The sequence below is a fragment of the Furipterus horrens genome, unplaced genomic scaffold, assembly GCF_987537825.1.
Source record: "Furipterus horrens unplaced genomic scaffold, mFurHor1.1.pri manual_scaffold_5, whole genome shotgun sequence".
In the NCBI taxonomy this organism is placed as follows: domain Eukaryota; kingdom Metazoa; phylum Chordata; class Mammalia; order Chiroptera; family Furipteridae; genus Furipterus; species Furipterus horrens.
In genome coordinates, this window is record NW_028327175.1 from 183,250,395 (window position 1) to 183,267,509 (window position 17,115).

Below are 17,115 nucleotides of genomic sequence, written 5' to 3' on the forward strand. Positions count from 1 at the left end.
TGTTATTTTGGGGTGCAGGAAGAGGGGAAGGATGGGTTAGGACCCACCTCATTCCAATAACAAACTGAACAAGGCAGGGTGGGGAGGGTGCCCCCTCCCAGCTAAAGCAGCAGCCCCAGGCACTGCTGGGCTTTGCTGAGAGCTGAATGGTCTAGGTGTCAGAAACGTCTTGCCAGACACTCTAATCTGGCCTCTACCAACAAACACACTGTTTCCCACCCACCCCCTCCCCAGCCCCATGTGCTGGACTTGTAAATGGCCTAGGAAGACAACCAACACAGCAAACCCACCCCCTGCCGTGTCAGGTTCCAGGAACAAATGGTTTTTCCTGCCTCAGGAACAAAGAAGGGCTGCTCCCGTCTGCCACCCTGGCTTTGGTTCCCTGGCGCTGACATCTGTTAGCTCCACACTTGTGGTGGGCACCTAATGACAAGGGTCCTGCACATAAGGTCTGCAGACAGCCAACCTGGCAGGATTCCTCGGAAGGCCAGGAAGTAAGAAATTTGCTGAAGGACTTTGGAGACCCACTGCGTGGCTCTGAACCCCTCCTCCCAGCTTACGACTTTTGATAAATTTCCTTCTCTGTGTCTCCGTTTTCTTGTCAGTACAGACCACAGCAGTGCTTTTCTCATAAGGTTATTTTACAGAGTAAATGAATAAGGTGCTTAGAAGAACGGCTGGCACATTATTATCATCATTTAGCTTGGAAGGGTTCTTCTCGCTGTGAACAGCAGAAGACAGTTTTCCTGGATATTACACAGTTTAGTTTCCCAGGCTGGCCCAGCATGTGATAATCTATAGAGACATCTAGTCCTTGGTACTATAATTCCATCTACTCAATGGATGAGTAGATGGTGGATTGGCCTGAGAGTCTTAACACCATTTACAATATTCTATCTATAGGAATATACATATATATTTTAAATTTCAAAAAGCCAATTTCCACAACTGTAAATAAGTTAAAAGTTGAGCTGTGGCCCTTTTTAAAAAAAATTAAGAGTGGGATAGGAGGAAGGGGCTTTAATAGAATAAAGCCTTCATCCACAGTTATTTCACTGATCAAGGACCTAGGTGATCCAGACCTCCTGCCAGCGTGGGGGAGGGGGTGTTAAAGATGAAAACACGCGGTGGCTGCTGCCTTTGCAGAAGCTCACCACACTGGCTCCCAGCTGGAGCAACTGCTTTCAGCATGGTTCCTGGCACACAGCAGGTACCAAACTACTGTTCACTTGGTGACATTCCCTAACATGTGCACTGTGTTTGGGGTCCTAGAGTTCCTGCCCACGATACTGCTGGCAGAGGCTGCATTTCCCCAGAGAGTCCCTCTTAGGGCATCAGCATTAAACCCCAAGCATAGCTCCCAGAATGACCTCTCCAGCAATGTTTGGGCCAGATCCCACCATCAGCAGGTCAAGAGGAGGCCTCGCTGCTGAGCTAGCACCTTTCTCAGGACTGGGAGAGACACAATGCCCAACTTGACCCCTTTACCATTCTGACCTCAAGACCCACTGCCCTCCTGCTGCTCACTCCACTAGGCGATCCCAGCCTCCTTGCTTCTCCAAAAAGGCCAAACATAGTCCTACCTCAGGGTCTTAGCACTTGCTGTTCCCACTCCTTCAATCACTTTTGCTCCAAATATCCTCATGCCTCACTCCCTCAGATCTTACTCAAAAGTCAGTAAACAGTGGGCTGTCCCTGGCCACACGCTAAAAAATGGCACAGCAACTCCTACCACTACCACCTTCCCTATTGCTCTCACCCTGCTTAGTTCGCTCTACAGCATTTATCCCCATTTAACATACTGTATGTGTTACCTATTTGGTTTGTTTATCGTTTCCCTGCACCTACCAGAGTATAAGCTCCAAAAGGGCAGAGATTTTTATCTGCTCTGCTGTGTTCCCAGTGCTTGGCACATAGTAAACATTCAAATGTTGATTGATTGAATGAATGAATGAATGAATGAATATGAATAAGTATCAGATCAAGGTCCATCCCTAAAGGGGCTCTTCCATCAACCAGGCACACAAGACACAGGTTTGCCAAAAGCTGACCAACCCAATGCCATTCTTAATAAGTGTTACATGAGAGGTAAAAATAATAAACGTAAAAATTTACAACAGGAAATATTGTTAGATAAGAAATCCGAAAGCTTCCAGGAGCTGGCAGAAACTGAGCAAACCCATGAACGGTGGCCATGATAATAATTGTAATAATAGCTGTCATTTATTGAGCAGCTGTCATGGGCCAAGCACTATGTAGAGTAACAGCTCTATGGGCTACGTAGTATTATAATTATTCCCATTTTACAGATTGGAAAACTGAGGCCCATGGAGGTAAAGAAATTTGACCAAGTGAAACAAGGCAGTAAGAGGCTTCAGAGCCTGCGCCCATGTAACAAGAGGCCATCAGTGCCCTGCCCTCACTCTCTTGCCCTCAGCTTCTAACTTCTGGCCCTGAGGCCCTCTCTAGGGCTTTCTCTAGTTGCCTGAACCTAGTTTAGTCTGAGCAAGCAGCAGGCTGAAAATGCCCTTTAATTAAATTCCCCCCTGTTCCCAACCACAATTCTGTGCTAGCTACTAGCCCCAAGGACAAGATGTAGAGCTCCCAGCAGCCAGAGCTCCTGAAGGGCCAGGCTTTCAAAAGTGGCTCTGGACAAGAGTTCAGTGGGAAGAAAAATTTAAATCCCAAAATAGAGGCCAGACCTTGCCAGGGTAGGAGAGGTTTGTTATCTTATCGCCACCACCAGCTCCAACCACATCACATGTTAACGGAGGGGCTTGGAGAGAAGGGTAGGGCAGACAGATGAGCCAGTGTTTAATCCAGACCCTTGATGTTTTATCTGGAAGCCCACACAATGCCTTCCCTAGCCCCCCAGCCTCTCAGGAAGCTCTTGGAGGGGAAACCATCTATACAACGGCAGGTCCTCAGCCTTCCAAGGGCAGGCCCACTGCACACCCTCCCTCTGGATTCACTGTGCTCTCGGTGTCCTGTATCACAGCACAGCCACGAACCAGGGCTGAGACCCTCATGGGTGCCCTCAGCAGAAGGAGGAAATACAGCCAGAGACCAGAGCCTGATGCAGTGCAGAGAGCATACAGAAGGGGCAGCTAGTCTGACACGTATGGATGCTTCCAGCTGGAGGCAGGGAAAAAATAAGAAAAGAGAACCCTCAACCTTGGCACCTGGGGGGGTTGGGGGGTTGGGGGCAATCCATCAAATCCCCCAGGGGCACAGTGAAACCATCACAGGCTTTGCTGCTGCACAGATCTGGGTTCAAACCCTGGCTTCTCGCCATTTACTGCCATGTGACAGAGAGCAAGATGCTGCACCTCCCTGAGCCTCAGCTTCCTGGCCTCCACAAGAGGGACAATGGGCCAGGGTTGGTGTGGGGCGTAGAGGAGACAGTGGGCGAGAAGGCGTAGCCCAGCGCCTGCACCTATGTGGGGCTCCAATCACGCATTCTCTGACTCAACGCCCCCACCCTCCCCCCACTTGCCCTGCTCAGGAGCTGCCACGTCCAGCAAACGTGGGGAGAGCGAGGCTGCTTTTCTCCAGCTGCCAATGAGTGATGACTACAGTACATAATTAATCCCGGCTTGAAACCGAAGTTCAAACATTGTTCTACCACGGACCTTAACTCTGCGAGAGAAGGATCTGTTTGGCAATCCACTGGGGCTTCGAGCTCCAGAAAACCCTGGGCAGCCACCTCTGGAACCTCTGCCCTCGCTGACAAGCGACTGGGTCCCTTCCGGGTGCCCGGTGCTGAGAGCTCGATGAATCGATTCCAGCGCATGGGGCAGAACTCAGGAAAGAGTCTCTCTCTCTCCCGGAGCCCCACTGCCAGCACCATGCCAGGCCAGCCAGGCCTCCCTCTCTGTTGTTACAAAGAAATTCTCCCACACAGTCAAGTCCCTTAAAATAGCCCTTTGGGTCTGGGCCATCAGGAAACGGAATAAAGCTGGATCGGGATGGGGCCTACCATGAAAGAATTTACAAAGCAGCCACTTCAAATGGCTGGGACAATCCCTTCACGCTCAGAACCCTTAGGTGGGTGAAAGCAAGGCAGGCTTTCTCAACAAAGAACATTATTCCGCAAGAGGACAACATGCCGGGCGGGCAGAAGCCCCCACTACCTCAGGGCAGACCTGGAGAGGGACCACGTGTATGAGGCACAGAGACAGTGTGAGAGAGGCACAGGCTGGGGGCGGGCCAAACACCCCTGACCTTGCATTTGACTGACAATGCGCCCTAAACTTTCTCAACCTCAGTCTCCACACGAACAAAATGGGGTTAACAGTGCATGCCTTCAGGGCTGTGTTGAGGTCAGAAATTATCAGTAAAAGGCCTGGCTGTTCTGGCACAGAACAGAAATTCAGTATGTGGTAGCTGTGTCATGATGGTGCTCACGTAAGACAGGTCAACGTCTCCTTTACTGCCTGAGTGAGAGTCGTCGTCGTCGGCAGCCGTCCGTCTCGAGAGACGATGGTGTAGCTTCTTAAGAGTCTATCTGCACCGCCGAGAATGGCTGTGCAGTCCGACTCGGGAGTGACATCGTATCTGTCTCCTCCCGTGTTGAATTGACATCTTGCGATGACGCTGAAGCTACAGAGCCTGGGCAGGGTGATATGGAGGGTCTGCTGTTGCCCATGCAGCAGACCCCCCCTCTCTTCGCAGCTGAAGGGTCCAAGGGAAAGACGGAGTCAATACAGCTTGGCTTCAGGTGCGCCGCAGGAGTTGCCGGTGTTGACTACAACGTCAAACCGCCTTAGGGACTCCGGCTCCGGATTTTCTGTCGGGGTTTACTCCCTTAGCCTTTCCCCTGAAGAGGTATGCCGCAAGGCAGCGGAGGTTTTTTGCAGTCAGAGTTTTCCTTCTCTGATGTACCCTGACTGGAAGATCGAACCAGCGACACTTAGCTCGCAGACCGACGCTCAATCCACTGAGCTAAACCAGCCAGGGCCTGAGTGAGAGTACTCCTGCAGAAAAAGGAAAACAGCAAGGGCTCTCTACCAGGGACCACACAGTGATGGGTAGAAGCACTGAAGGGCCCATACCCACGCAATCCCTTACCAGCATTGGGTAGCACCTCCATCGCCTACTCCTTGGAGATGCAGTCAGATCTGATAGGAGTGATCAATTCCTGCCAGTTCTAAGTCCCCGCTGGAGGGATCCCAGAGGCAGGCTGGAGGGCCCCACACGTTCCATTGCATAATTTATGTTGCACTGACACACACAGAGGAAGGGATTCTGCCCACCCCACCGTACACCTCCACCCAGGCGTGGGGAGGGTGGCTTCCTCACCACCCGAAGGGAAATGACAGCAAAGGGCCAGGGAAAGCAACCGAGTGCAGAGGCAGAAAGCACAGCTGTTTCCCCTTTGCTAACTCAGCCGCCTGGCCTGGACGTCACTTCCTCCCCTCAGGTAAGAGCCGGGAGAGAAGGGACTGGAAATAGCTCTGTCTCTTCCCATTCACAAAAATGACAGGCTTGGAAAGAAGCAAAGTGTAATTCCTTGGGTGGCTTTCTAGAAGCCACCTTCACTGAGGGTGTCAAGTGATCCTGAGTCAACCCTGGCTGCAAGGCTTTGGGGCGGGGGCCGGGGTCAGGAACAGTTCCCTTTTGTAAAGCATCCCCTTCCCCAAATGATTAAGAAAGCAGATTGAGGGACCGAGGAACCCTTCACACAGCTGTTTTCTCTGGGCTCAGCACTACCCGAAGCATCTTTCACACCCACCCTCGCCTCTGCAAGGCAGGCCAGAAAGGAAGCAGTCAGCCAATTTCTGGATGGGCAAATGGAGCTCTAGACGGGAAAGGTGACACGTGGAAGGTTTCCACCTGCCAGGCCTCAGGTGGGATTTCCTTGGGGGCCAATCTCCCCAGGTGTATCATGTGACTAAGGGGTTGTGAGGTCTCTGAGGGGACAAGGTAGGCCCCTCTCTACATACAGCTTATTGGCTGCGTGGTGTTTGGCAATTCATTTAAGCTCTGTGGGCCTCCTATCCTGGCCTGTGTGAGGTGGGTGCCAGCAGTAAATGCACACGTTCGGGGCAGTTTTGAGCATTTCTATAAAACTCGTACATGGAGAAAGCATTCAGAAAGGTTAGCTGTGATTTTTATCATTAGATTTTCCCTAAAGAATCCGACTTACTAGAATGTCTGGGAGTGTGGTGGGGTTCATTACAAGAAGAGGTAGTTGAAGCATTGTATTTAGAAGTAAAACAAGTTCAGAGAGATGTGGCAGGAGACGGCAACATTAGTGGGACTGTTTCGGGTATCACTGAGACTGCAAGACATCCTGGGCCCCCAGAGAGCTGTTTAGTATCAGCCCCCAGGCCCTACAAGGATTGGGGTTTCCTCTCTCTTGCCCTTGGGGTGCTGCAGTGGCCATAGTGTTGGCTGGATGGGAAGGGCTCCACTGTGACATTCTGCAGCTGCACTGGGCCCTGCCAGCCAGGGTCATCCACCCATGAGGCCCTTGCTGCTCACCCTTCTCCTCCTCCTCCCTCTGCAAGACCTCCGGGGTGCAATCACCTTTTATGAGGCAGCTGAACCCCTCAGAGTAAGAGCTGTAAACAGAGAGGCCAACTGGAGTCCCCAACGTAGAAAGAAACTCTGTTCTAGCCACGGCTGCAGGAACAACCCTAGAGCCAGCTCTGGAACCCACCTAAAGGACCCCATCGTGACAATCAGTTCCCCTTCCCCCGCAATCCTTGGGAGAAAAGGAAGGTTCAGAGGGGTCTACCCAGTAAACTGACTCCCCTCAGTTCGTATTTGAGGCTCTCAGAAGCTGGACTGACCTTTCCCTTCATCCTTCGCCCCCATGTGGGTTCTGCCCACCTGGGGAGTACCACCTCCAGCACCTTTGCTGTTTTCCCTTTCTTGGAATGCCCTTCCCTCTTTTTTCCCTTCTAAATCCTACTCTTTGCCATTCACATCCTAATTACTCCTCAAGGCCTGTTGGGAAGCCTGCCTTCTCTAGCCAATCTTTCCTGAAACTCCAGTTCACAGAGAGCTCTCCCTCTTCTGAACTTAATAATTATTATGGCAAATGCCTGTGTTGTGCTTAATGCACACGACCGTTCTAAACTCATGACATCTATTAATTCATTTAATCTTCACCACAACCCTGAGTGAGGTCCTATCCCCCCCCCCATTTTCTATTTTTACAGATGAGGAAACTGAGGCACAGAGAGAGAAGTAACTTGCACTGGGTCCTATGGCAGTAACTGGTGGAGACAGGATTCCAGCCCAGGGATACCAGAACCCAGGTACCCTCCAACAACAGACTTCCAGGTGCACTTGTCATCGCAGGTGGTGCTGCCTGGACTCCATGGTCTTTTCCATGCCTGGCGCTCACTGACCTTGCTCTAATAGGAAAGAAGGTGACAAGTTCACAGATGTGGGTGTCAGAGAGCAGAGTGAGGATCCCAGCTTTGCCCCTGAATTACTGAGTGAGAGTCACATAAACTCTCTGGCCTCAATTTCCACATTGGTAGAGATAAAAACACCTACCTACCTCAAGGGGTTGTTATGAAGTTCCCGTAAGATCCCCTCTAAAAGGTGCCTTCTGCCCTGCCTGGCATGTAATAGGTGCGTGCAGGCTAGTTCTCGCCCTCCTTTTCTCCCTGGGCATCGGGTCCTCCCTGGACTCTGTTCAGCACCTTTGCTGATGTGGGAACTTCCCTGGAGGTTACTCGGGGGCATAAGAGGGGCCTTTTGGTGGCTGACCGTCCTGCCCCCATTTCTCCCCTGTCCAGGCCTCTCTATTCACCTGCCTTCCTACAACTGACTCCACTACAATGTAGCAGCTGGGAGAAGTCCCACGCAGCTCTGGGAAACCACTCTTGAAATGCTAGTCACCCTACTGGATGCTTCCATTATTTTTGGCAATTGCCATGGCAGAGTAAACCTCTGGCTCTGGCTCAGTACCTATTTCCAAAGCCAGAATCTCCACCTCATTTCCCACACACCCCCCTTGCCCTTCCTGTTCCCTGGATCCCTGTCCTAATCCATTATCCCCTTCCTGGATTCTCAGAACCCAAGAGGAGTAAATGTAACTACTGTATACATAATACTATTATTTGTTTTCTTTTGTTTAATCAAGAGGCAAAAGAGGACAAGTTGCCTATTAGACTTTTTTTGGCCAAAAAATAGTCTGGTCAGTGACTCAGGCTGAGGAAATTAGAAGCAATTTCCCGGGGACTTTTGCGCAAACCCCAAGTCAGAAGTCCTAACTACACTCCTCTAATTCAGAGCCTCCACTGGCCATTCACTCATGCTGGCCCCAGAATATCTCTTTGGAAAATGCAGCAGCTGGCACTTATATTCCTGGAGCTGGAACCAGTCTCCTATGACATCAAATAGGTTTATTTTTCCCTTCCCCTCCCCTCCCCTCCCCTTGGCCTGCCACCACACACGGCGATTCCAATCCTGATCTGCCCCCCACCCCAAACCCTCACTCAGCTCTAAAAAGGGCAATGATAAACCGTTGGTGTGCTCCCCGTTCCAACGGTCTTGAAGGATGTGGTTGGGTGTTCCATAAGTAGGGAGCCTTGTCAGACCTGTGAATCACCCCTAGATCATTTCCTTCCTTGGAGAAAGAGCAAAAACTGTTTTCGTGTGTGTGACAGAGAGAGAAAGCAGGCAAGAGTACCAGCCTATGTGTGGCGCTGACCTTGGGGCCGGGATGCCATTAGACCTTGCCCTTTCCTGGAGCACCCCTCTTCTCCTTTCCCCCAACACATGTTCATTTCCTACTCCTTCCCAACTTACCAGGAAGCCATCCAGGTCTGAACAGCTGTTCCTTGCTTATGCTGTTTCTCTTGTTTGTTGGGTGTTTTCCATGGAGCTTGTAGCCCAATTTCCCACCAGACTATGAACAGCTGGACCTTCTTTTTTGCCTCAGTCTTCCCTTTTCCCTCTGCTTCACCTATCAGGTCCTAAATGTACACTGGTGTTTTGGTGACCAGGAACACCAGATGGAAACTAGTGTACGTTGAGTGCTCACGATGGGGGCCAAGTACTAAGTGGACCCTTTACCCCAAATGATCTCAGGTCGATTTCCCCAAAGCTCTGTGAGGTTACAGGTAAGGAAACTGAGGCCCAGAGTGGCTGGCCCCAGGTTGTGCAGCTAGGAAGAGCCCAAAGTGGGATTCAAACCCTGATCTGTCCAACACCACTCATTCCCTAATGGAACTGGCCCCGAGAAGACCCGTCCCCTGCCGCAGCTGCACATCCTTCCTCCCGTGGAGCTGGATCCACATTCTAAGAGCCCAGTGGGAAACTGATGGGCTAAGAAACGAACAGGTCTGGGGCCAATTCCCAAAAATGTAGCTCCCAGGATCAAGATAGAAATCTGTAATAATCTAAACACACAGGAGAATGTATTATTTTCAGAGGGTCACATATCACCCTGGATTTGTTCCACTCCTCCTGCCTCACAGTGACCTCTCTCCATGGCTAGAGGTGAATGTCCCTCCCAGGGCGGCAGTCCTCAAGCACCACCCTGCATTGCTCTCTCACTGCCGTGCAGGCCTGAGGCTGGTCTCCCCACCAGATGAAAGGAAGGGCCCCATTTTAGGTTCACTTCCTCCTTTGCAGGTTAACTGACCTGAGTTTACCCAGATCCGCCTTAACTAACTAGAAGACCCTGAGCAATCTCTAACTTCTTCAAGACTCAGTTAACCCATCTGTACAAAGGCATCAAAGGACCAACCCCATCTTAGGGTACATTCAATGAATGGTAGGAATCACGTGAAATCATGCACGTTAAGCATTTGGCTCCGATGGTAAATGCTAACACTCGCTATTATTTGCATTCCCTCAAGAGTCCTGTAGAGGATCAGAACATTCATGACTGGTATTTGTCTGAATTAAACAATCAGGAAAGGAAACGAGAGTGAAAGCACAATGCCTCCCAAATCCAAACAAATAATTTCGTTTGTTTTAGATAAACAAGCTTCTTCCACCACCTTATGACTTGACGTACACCTACACGGACACGTGTGTGCAAAGAATTCCGTGGACCTGGACCCATATCCTTGTGGAACACTTCCAAGTGAAGACATCTGCAGTTTGCACCCAGCAACACGAGGATCGTTTTAAACGCAAGTGGTCTGGGGCCAAAGTCAGTTTACCTAAGGTCTCCCCAGTGGCAGTTCATATAAGCTAAGAAAGGAGCCCAGCTCCATGCCAGAGAGCCTGGCCTAACCAACAGCTGCCCACCCTCCCCGAACCCCATCCCAAGCAAGGGCTTGGCAGAGAGAAAGGAAGCCAGGGGCTGACAGCCCCATCCAAACGATGGAGGCCACATGTCTGCCTTTCATAAACAGACCAAAAGCACAAGACCCTCGGTGTCCAGGCAGCTCCCCCTCTCTGTGGGGAAGAGCACATCCTTCGCTCAATGTCCTGAGAGAACCTTTGCATTGTGTCCCCAGCGTTCTGGAGCCAGTAGAGCCCCTCCTGCTTAGACCCCAGGCCTCTCATCAGCTCTCTCTAGCTAATGTGCACATCCCATAAAACCTCTCTGCTCTGCAGTTTGCCAAAACACAGGCTCAGAATTCACCATCAGTGGAGGAGAGGTGGGAAGAAGGCATGCTTCTCCAGTACGGAGGCTTCCAGAACACACGCGACTTGGGCACAGTGTGTCCTGCCAGCTACCCACACCAGAGTGCCTTACCCAGAACACTTTACCTTCTGCAGTATGGTGACCACTGAGCAAGAGCCAAGAAAGAAGGAAACCCTGAGTTTCAGAAGCACAGCCTCCCCAACCTGCTTCTCCTGCTGCTGTGAGCCCCACCTAGACTTCCTATTGCTGGGCACCTTCTCCTTAAACATTATGCATTTATGCCCCAGTTGTGTTAGGAACCTCTCGTCTTTCTGGTCAACCCCAATTAGATCTAGGATACGTCAATGAACAAAACCCACACCATAGGCAAAAGATCAGTGAGACCCAAGTGCTGTGACTAGCTGTGTTGCAAGTGACTGGATCCCATTTGGTTCTCAGTTTCCTCATCTGTAAAATGATGGCATTGAGCCTGATGAGCCTTTGGGTCCCTGCCAACTCCACAATTTCTCAACATGTAACACTTTTTCCTTTAAATCTTTTCCACAGTGTTAGTTCATGGCTCTTTATGACCCCATCTATTTAGTGACATCATTCCCTGCCCCAAACATAATGTCGATTTTTATATAAGAAGCAGAGATGTCCTGGGAAACATCTCTGAAATGATCATTTCAAGGGAATCGGACAAGACTTCTTTTGTATATTTCACATAAAACAAGTTATTATCAATCTTAAAGCCCAAATTCTTTCTTACTTTTTGCCAAACCATTAATAGCTGCTTTTCAAAAGTGCTTCCTTAGTCAGAATCTCACCAAAAATAAGCTACCATTTAATGACTGCTTTTGTGTGCCAGGAATGGGACTCAGTACTTTGCATGGATGATCTCATTTAATTCTCCCAACAACCCTATGAAGGAGGTACTATTATTATCCCCACTTTAAAAATGAGGAAACTGAGGCCCACAAAAGTTAAGTAACTTGTCCAAAGTTACTCAGAGCCCCAGCACTTGACCACCTCTCAGCTCTCTGCAGTGGGTCACTGGTCGCTTTAGCAACACACCTGGCCTGTTGCCAGTATCTCCTACATCTGCAATGTTGGACGGCGTTGGTCAGACTGGTAAGATTTGATGTTTCACCTGAAAGCCAGAGTTGGAAAAGCACGTGCCTGGGTCTCAGAGCAGAGAGTGCCATCTGTTGAAAGTAGTGCCAATCTTAACTGGAGACTAGAAAAAAGAACCCCTAAAACTCAGCCTGCAACATTTGAGGAAAAACAGGAAGGCTGACTTGATAAGAAGTCCTGGGATGTGCAAATGGACTTCTGTCCCTGGAGCAGGATGACCACCTGGTGACCCAAGTCCTCCAAAAAATGTTGCTTGCTGAGCCTAATAATGAAAAAGGAACAACTCTAAGACCATGTCAGGGAATGTCCCCCAGAGTTTACCTTTTCTCCACCCTAAGCGCAGACGCATTTGCTCCTGTAACAAACCAAAAGTTCAGAGCTATTGGTGACAAAGGCAGAAAGAGTCCCCTGAGGCTGACATTAGTGTAAACCCCAGTGCCCTTCCAACAGGGAAATAAAAGGCATTTCAGAGATCAGTGTGCCGTCTAGGGCAGCAACCAACAGCCTGTTTTAATTGTTAAAATTAATGCTTTGAGCAGTCTAAACGCTCCTTTAAGTACTTCATTTGCAAATAAGATGCAGTCCTTCTGCTTTGGATGCCCGACTGTCTGCCTCTTCCATGCCAAGCACGGGCACACACACTGCTCAGCCCGGCGTCCTCGGGCGTCAAGAACACCCAGTTTACTGCCGAAGGTGCGAAGGATGGGACGACAGGACTGGCTGAGATGAAAGGGGGCCGAGTCACACAGACACCGGAGCTCGGCTCAATCAACCTTAGCCCTTTCTCATTAAGTTTGGGGAAGAAAGGGGGAGGGGCAGCCGTTCCTCGGAGACCGCAGCCAACATTTGCCTCCTCGCGTCTGGAGATGGAGCATCACTTCAGAGGAAATGAACCCGGTTAAGGGTCACGTCCAGGGGAGGGATAAAAGGAAAAGCCACAATTCTCCTCGCACTGACAGACACAATGACTTGAAGAAGGAAATCAAAGCTCGGAGCGGAGGGCGGAGGGTGGAGGTGGGGCAGGGGGCGCGGCGGCTTCTCTCTGCCCGCAGACCCAGGCCTAGAGAGGCAGAGGCCAGAGCGAGCGTGGGGCCGAGCGCGAGGCTTCCTTCCCCAAGGCCAGCCTCGGAAAGCATCCTGGTCGGTGTGAGCAGGAGCGACCCGAGCCCCCAAAGAGGGCCGGGAAGATGCTCTTTCCTAATAGAGCTTCTCAGCAACGGTTTGACTAACGTCCCCTAGCCACCCATCAACGCTCAGGCGGACGGATGACTTCACCTTTGTAACAGACAAGGGCAGCCACTTGCCAATTTCAAAGCCAAAAAAAGAAAACGCGGGGCTGGGGGAGGCAGTAGGTGGAGGAAGGATTGAAAAGGCTGCCCCGGAGAGCACAGCCCCGCAGAGAAACTTCACAACGAGGTCTGCCCTGTGGGCACTTAGCTCCGGGACTTAACTGCGGGGAGGGGCGGGGAACCACCCGGGCGTCCCTGGAAAGCCCCCCGCAGAGCCGTTTGGGGCAGTACTCACGTAGTGCTTGGAGGGGTTCCTCCGCTTCTCCACGTCCACCACGGTGGCATCTTGCACGCAGTAGGCGAGCATCTTCTCCCACAAAGCGAGTGGCGCCCCCCGGCGGCGTCACCTTCTCATCCCGTCCGGGCTCTGGCTCCTTCTGCTTCCAGGGTCCCCGGAGCCACCCTCCACTTCGGCCCGGCGCGCCGCTGCTTGGGCTCCCGGCGCCCACGGGTACAGCACCGGCCGGGGCGGTCCCGGAGGGCACGCGGGCTCCGTGCGCCCCGGGCGGCTCCCCTTGGGCCTGCCGCGCTCCCCTTCCCTCCCGCGCCGCCGCCGCCGCCGCTCTCCGGCTCGCCCGCCCGCTCTCTCCGCCGCCCGGTGGGTCCGGCGGGAACAGGCAGAGCAGAGGAGGGGCGGGGGTGTGTCCCGCCGGCGAGGGGATGGGGCGGGGACCCTGGAGCCTGCTGTCAGCGCGCTGGGGAGGGGCAGGCGGCGCCCCTTCGCCGGGCTCCGGCTCCGGGGGGCTCGGCGCAGGCGGAGGCTATGGGCGCAGGAGGCGGAGGCAGGGCCCGGCAGGCAAGGAAGGGAAGGGAGGGAGGGAAGGGGAAGGCAGAGAGGGGAAGCGCGCGGGGAGGGGCTCCAGACCCGGGGGAGGGGCGACGAGGAGGGGGCTGCAGCCCAGCCGGAGAGGCCAGGAGCCGAGAGCGCAGTCGGCGGCCTGTCGAGGCCCTGGGCTATTTCGTGGGGCCCAGAAACTCTGGGTGGCTTCCAAGAGAGAGAAGGGGCGGGAAGAGTGCGGGTGGGGGGCTGAAGCCAGCGCGCCCCAACCCTGGCTGTCCGTCTTGGAGCAGATTTGTGTCTTTTTGTCCACACCTTTATGTGCCCCTCTCACTCCTGTACCCAGATCTCTTCAGTGAAAAGTACTTTATTACCCTGCTGTTACCGCCCAGGCCCCCGAGGAAGAGACGGGAATGGGGAAGGGTCCGGCATTGAATCCTTCAAGCCTGAGCCTCTTTTGATGAGCCACCAGCCCCCCCCACCCCACCCCCACCCCTACGGGTCACGAAGGATCAATTCTCCCCGGAAATGCGATCGATCCGCTGTCCGAGTCGTCCAACGATCTGGGCCTCTGTAACTAACCTGTGACATCATTTACCAGTGAGGTTACAAGCCTCTGCATAACACCACTGCCTCAAGCCCAAGACTCCCCTGGGACCCTCCTCCCGGCAGGGGAGGAGGGAAGGGAGCACACAATGATGGGAAAATCCACTGGATTGGGGGCCAGCTCATCATTGGCCCCAGACTCCGGCTTTCTCACCACCTCCCCTTCTTGTATGGAAAACTGACTTTCCAAGCCACTTGTCTGTCCCTGGACCTAGAGCACAATTACTATTTAATTCAATTTAACCCCATTTACTTCAACACTTTTTCCCATTCTAGTCTCAAATATATTTAAAGAAATAGTGTTTTCACAATGAATCTTATTGCTTCACAATCATAATAAAGCTTTGTGACTATGGAACAAGGTGAAACATCTGAATTAATTGCATTAATATTTTTTCTCTGCACTGTCAGAACCCATGTACTGAACTCAGACTTTATTCACACATTTGCTTCATACAGAGTACCCCACTATTCCTCCAACCTTCTTGGGGAAGGATGCTAGAACACCAAGCGATGCCACTACCTAAGTATTTGACCTTGACTAAATATTTAGGGTCACTTTAATGTTCTCATTTCTAAAATGTGGTTGCTGAACTAGACAGTCTTTTAAGAATCTTTCCTACATACACTCCAAGCTCTTAACAGTAGCTATTCCTATGGGGACATTTTGAGTTCTTTGTTTTTCATAATTAGCATGTATAGATTTTGACAATAAAAAAATATTTTTTAAATTTCCTCTCTAAAATTCTAGAGTTTTAGGATTGATTGAGCACCTACACTATCTATGCTCATTTACAAGACATTGAGGGACTGAAGAGAGTGATAAAATCCAATTACTGTTTGTGGAACTGAAAACTGAATCCCATTGAGAAAAACTTGTCCCTTTCCTCAAAGAGGAGAGCGGACAATTGAGAAACAGGAATACCATTAAGACTGTATCTAATATAATGTGATTAAGATTCAAGGAAATGGAAGCCTGAAGCAATCAAGGAGAGCTTCATGGAGAACACTGCCCCTGTGCTGGACCCTGGAGGATGGGCAGAGTTGGGAGCACTTTGGAGTACTCTTCCCCCTCTGAACTCTTCCAGGCCAGCAGCTGCTTGGGCGTGTGCCTGTCTGTCCATACCACACTCCCTTTCCTCTGAAAGCACTGCGTGCAGAGGGACCGGCTTTAAGTTACCTTATACTTCTTTGCACTCCTCATATAGCCAACGCACTAACTTACACATAGTAGTAGCCACTCTATAGTAATCTGTTGAATGAATGATCGGTGGAAGAAGAAAAGGTGGAGTGAGGAGATTGTGTGTAACCTGAAGCCTGAACCAGCTGGCAACAGGGAGAGAGAGGGCCAGGAGGACAGTGAGTGCCTACCTAGGGAAGGGCCAGGGAAGGGAAAGGGGCATGGAGAAGGAAATAAGGAGACTATAAGGGATCTTGACAGTAGACACTGGGCTTCTGTACCAGAGAAGAGGATAGAAAAGCATTGTAAATGCTGTAGCAGGAGTCCTGGGAGAAGGTGATCTGGCAGCAATGCTCAGTGATGAAGAAAAAGGAGAGTCAAGGCATCATGCCCCAGCAAGGCCTGTTGGTGTGCACAGGGTAGATCCAGCACAGGCCCTCAGCACAGAGCTCCCCTCAAGGGAAGGGCCTCTGATGGTGAATCGAGACAGCCTGTGGGTTCATGGAAAAGGCATTCATAATGGCACTCAGTCCCTCCTCCTCTGTGGACCACAAAGCATTCTGAAAATGCTAATTAAGCCCAAGAAGCCGCTGATGAGGGAAAGAAGAGGAGGGGGCTTGGCTTGCCCTGGGTCCCCTTGTGAGTCAGAGCAGTCAGCTCACCTAAGAGGCACCAGTGGTTGTCCATGCCCCTTCCTGCTTCTGATTGGGACGTGAGCTTGACCCAAAACACAAGCGGTCTGGGGGAGAGTCAGAGGTTTTCCATGCTCCCCTGCTGTCCTGGAGACGAGGTGAATGGCCTTCTTACAGCCTAAGACACCCCAGGCCACCTGACATCTCCTAAATTCAGGGTCTTGAAGCACAACTTGAGTGCTTCCAACTCCCTCTGAGCTCCCAGATTACCTCGCTTGGAGGGAGCAACTGAGTGCCAGCCTTCACCCCTACCCCATGGTGCTAAGATCTCTGGGGGTTAGATGGCAGAAGTTATTTATACCTGTGGGAGAAAATCTCCTTTCCCTCCTGGGGACATATGCTCAAGAGTCTTTAAGTATAAAATGGTACAGGCTCTCCCTTCTTCCTGGGTACATTTCAAACTTTTTTTTTCTACCCCAGCAGTGCCTTAGGCATTCCTTGCTGTTCTAAATAGTATACTGAGTGCCTGCCTCGCATGTGCCTGGCACTCCCCAGAAACAATTGAGACCAGCTAAAGGCTCCTTGGAGAACAGACTTTGTCTGGTTTATTCAATACCCCAGCATGACTGGCACATAGTAGGTACACTGTGTGGTCCATGTGGAAGACATCTGCCCAAGGAACTAGTAGTGCTGCAGAGGATGAGGTAAACCCTTATTTTGCCACCCCCATCTATGAACTGCAGATGACTCCAATCTAAGGACCTTGTATGAATTCAAGTGACAAAATATAATCATAAAGATACAAAAAAAAAAAAAATGGATGAAGGGAAAGAGGACCCAAAATAAAGATGCATACTGACTGATACCTGAAAAGCATATAATTCTCTCTTCCTCCTCAGAAAGTTTATGGCCACTGCTAAGCATTCATTTGGTTACTAATTGTGCAT

The 17,115-nt window shown here is 51.2% G+C and overlaps 1 protein-coding gene across 2 annotated transcripts in view; it reads right to left on the reverse strand.

Moving 5' to 3' along the window:
• The window catches only part of SH3PXD2A (SH3 and PX domains 2A), a 220,794-nt gene extending 207,278 nt beyond the window's left edge, over positions 1 to 13,516 (reverse strand). For both annotated transcript variants that reach the window (XM_090278545.1, XM_090278546.1), the window contains exon 1: positions 13,208 to 13,516. In XM_090278545.1, coding sequence (XP_090134671.1) covers positions 13,208 to 13,279 — 72 coding nt within the window. In that variant the 5' untranslated portion in view covers positions 13,280 to 13,516. The remainder of the gene's footprint in view (positions 1 to 13,207) is intronic.
• Positions 13,517 to 17,115: the final 3,599 nt, after the last annotated feature.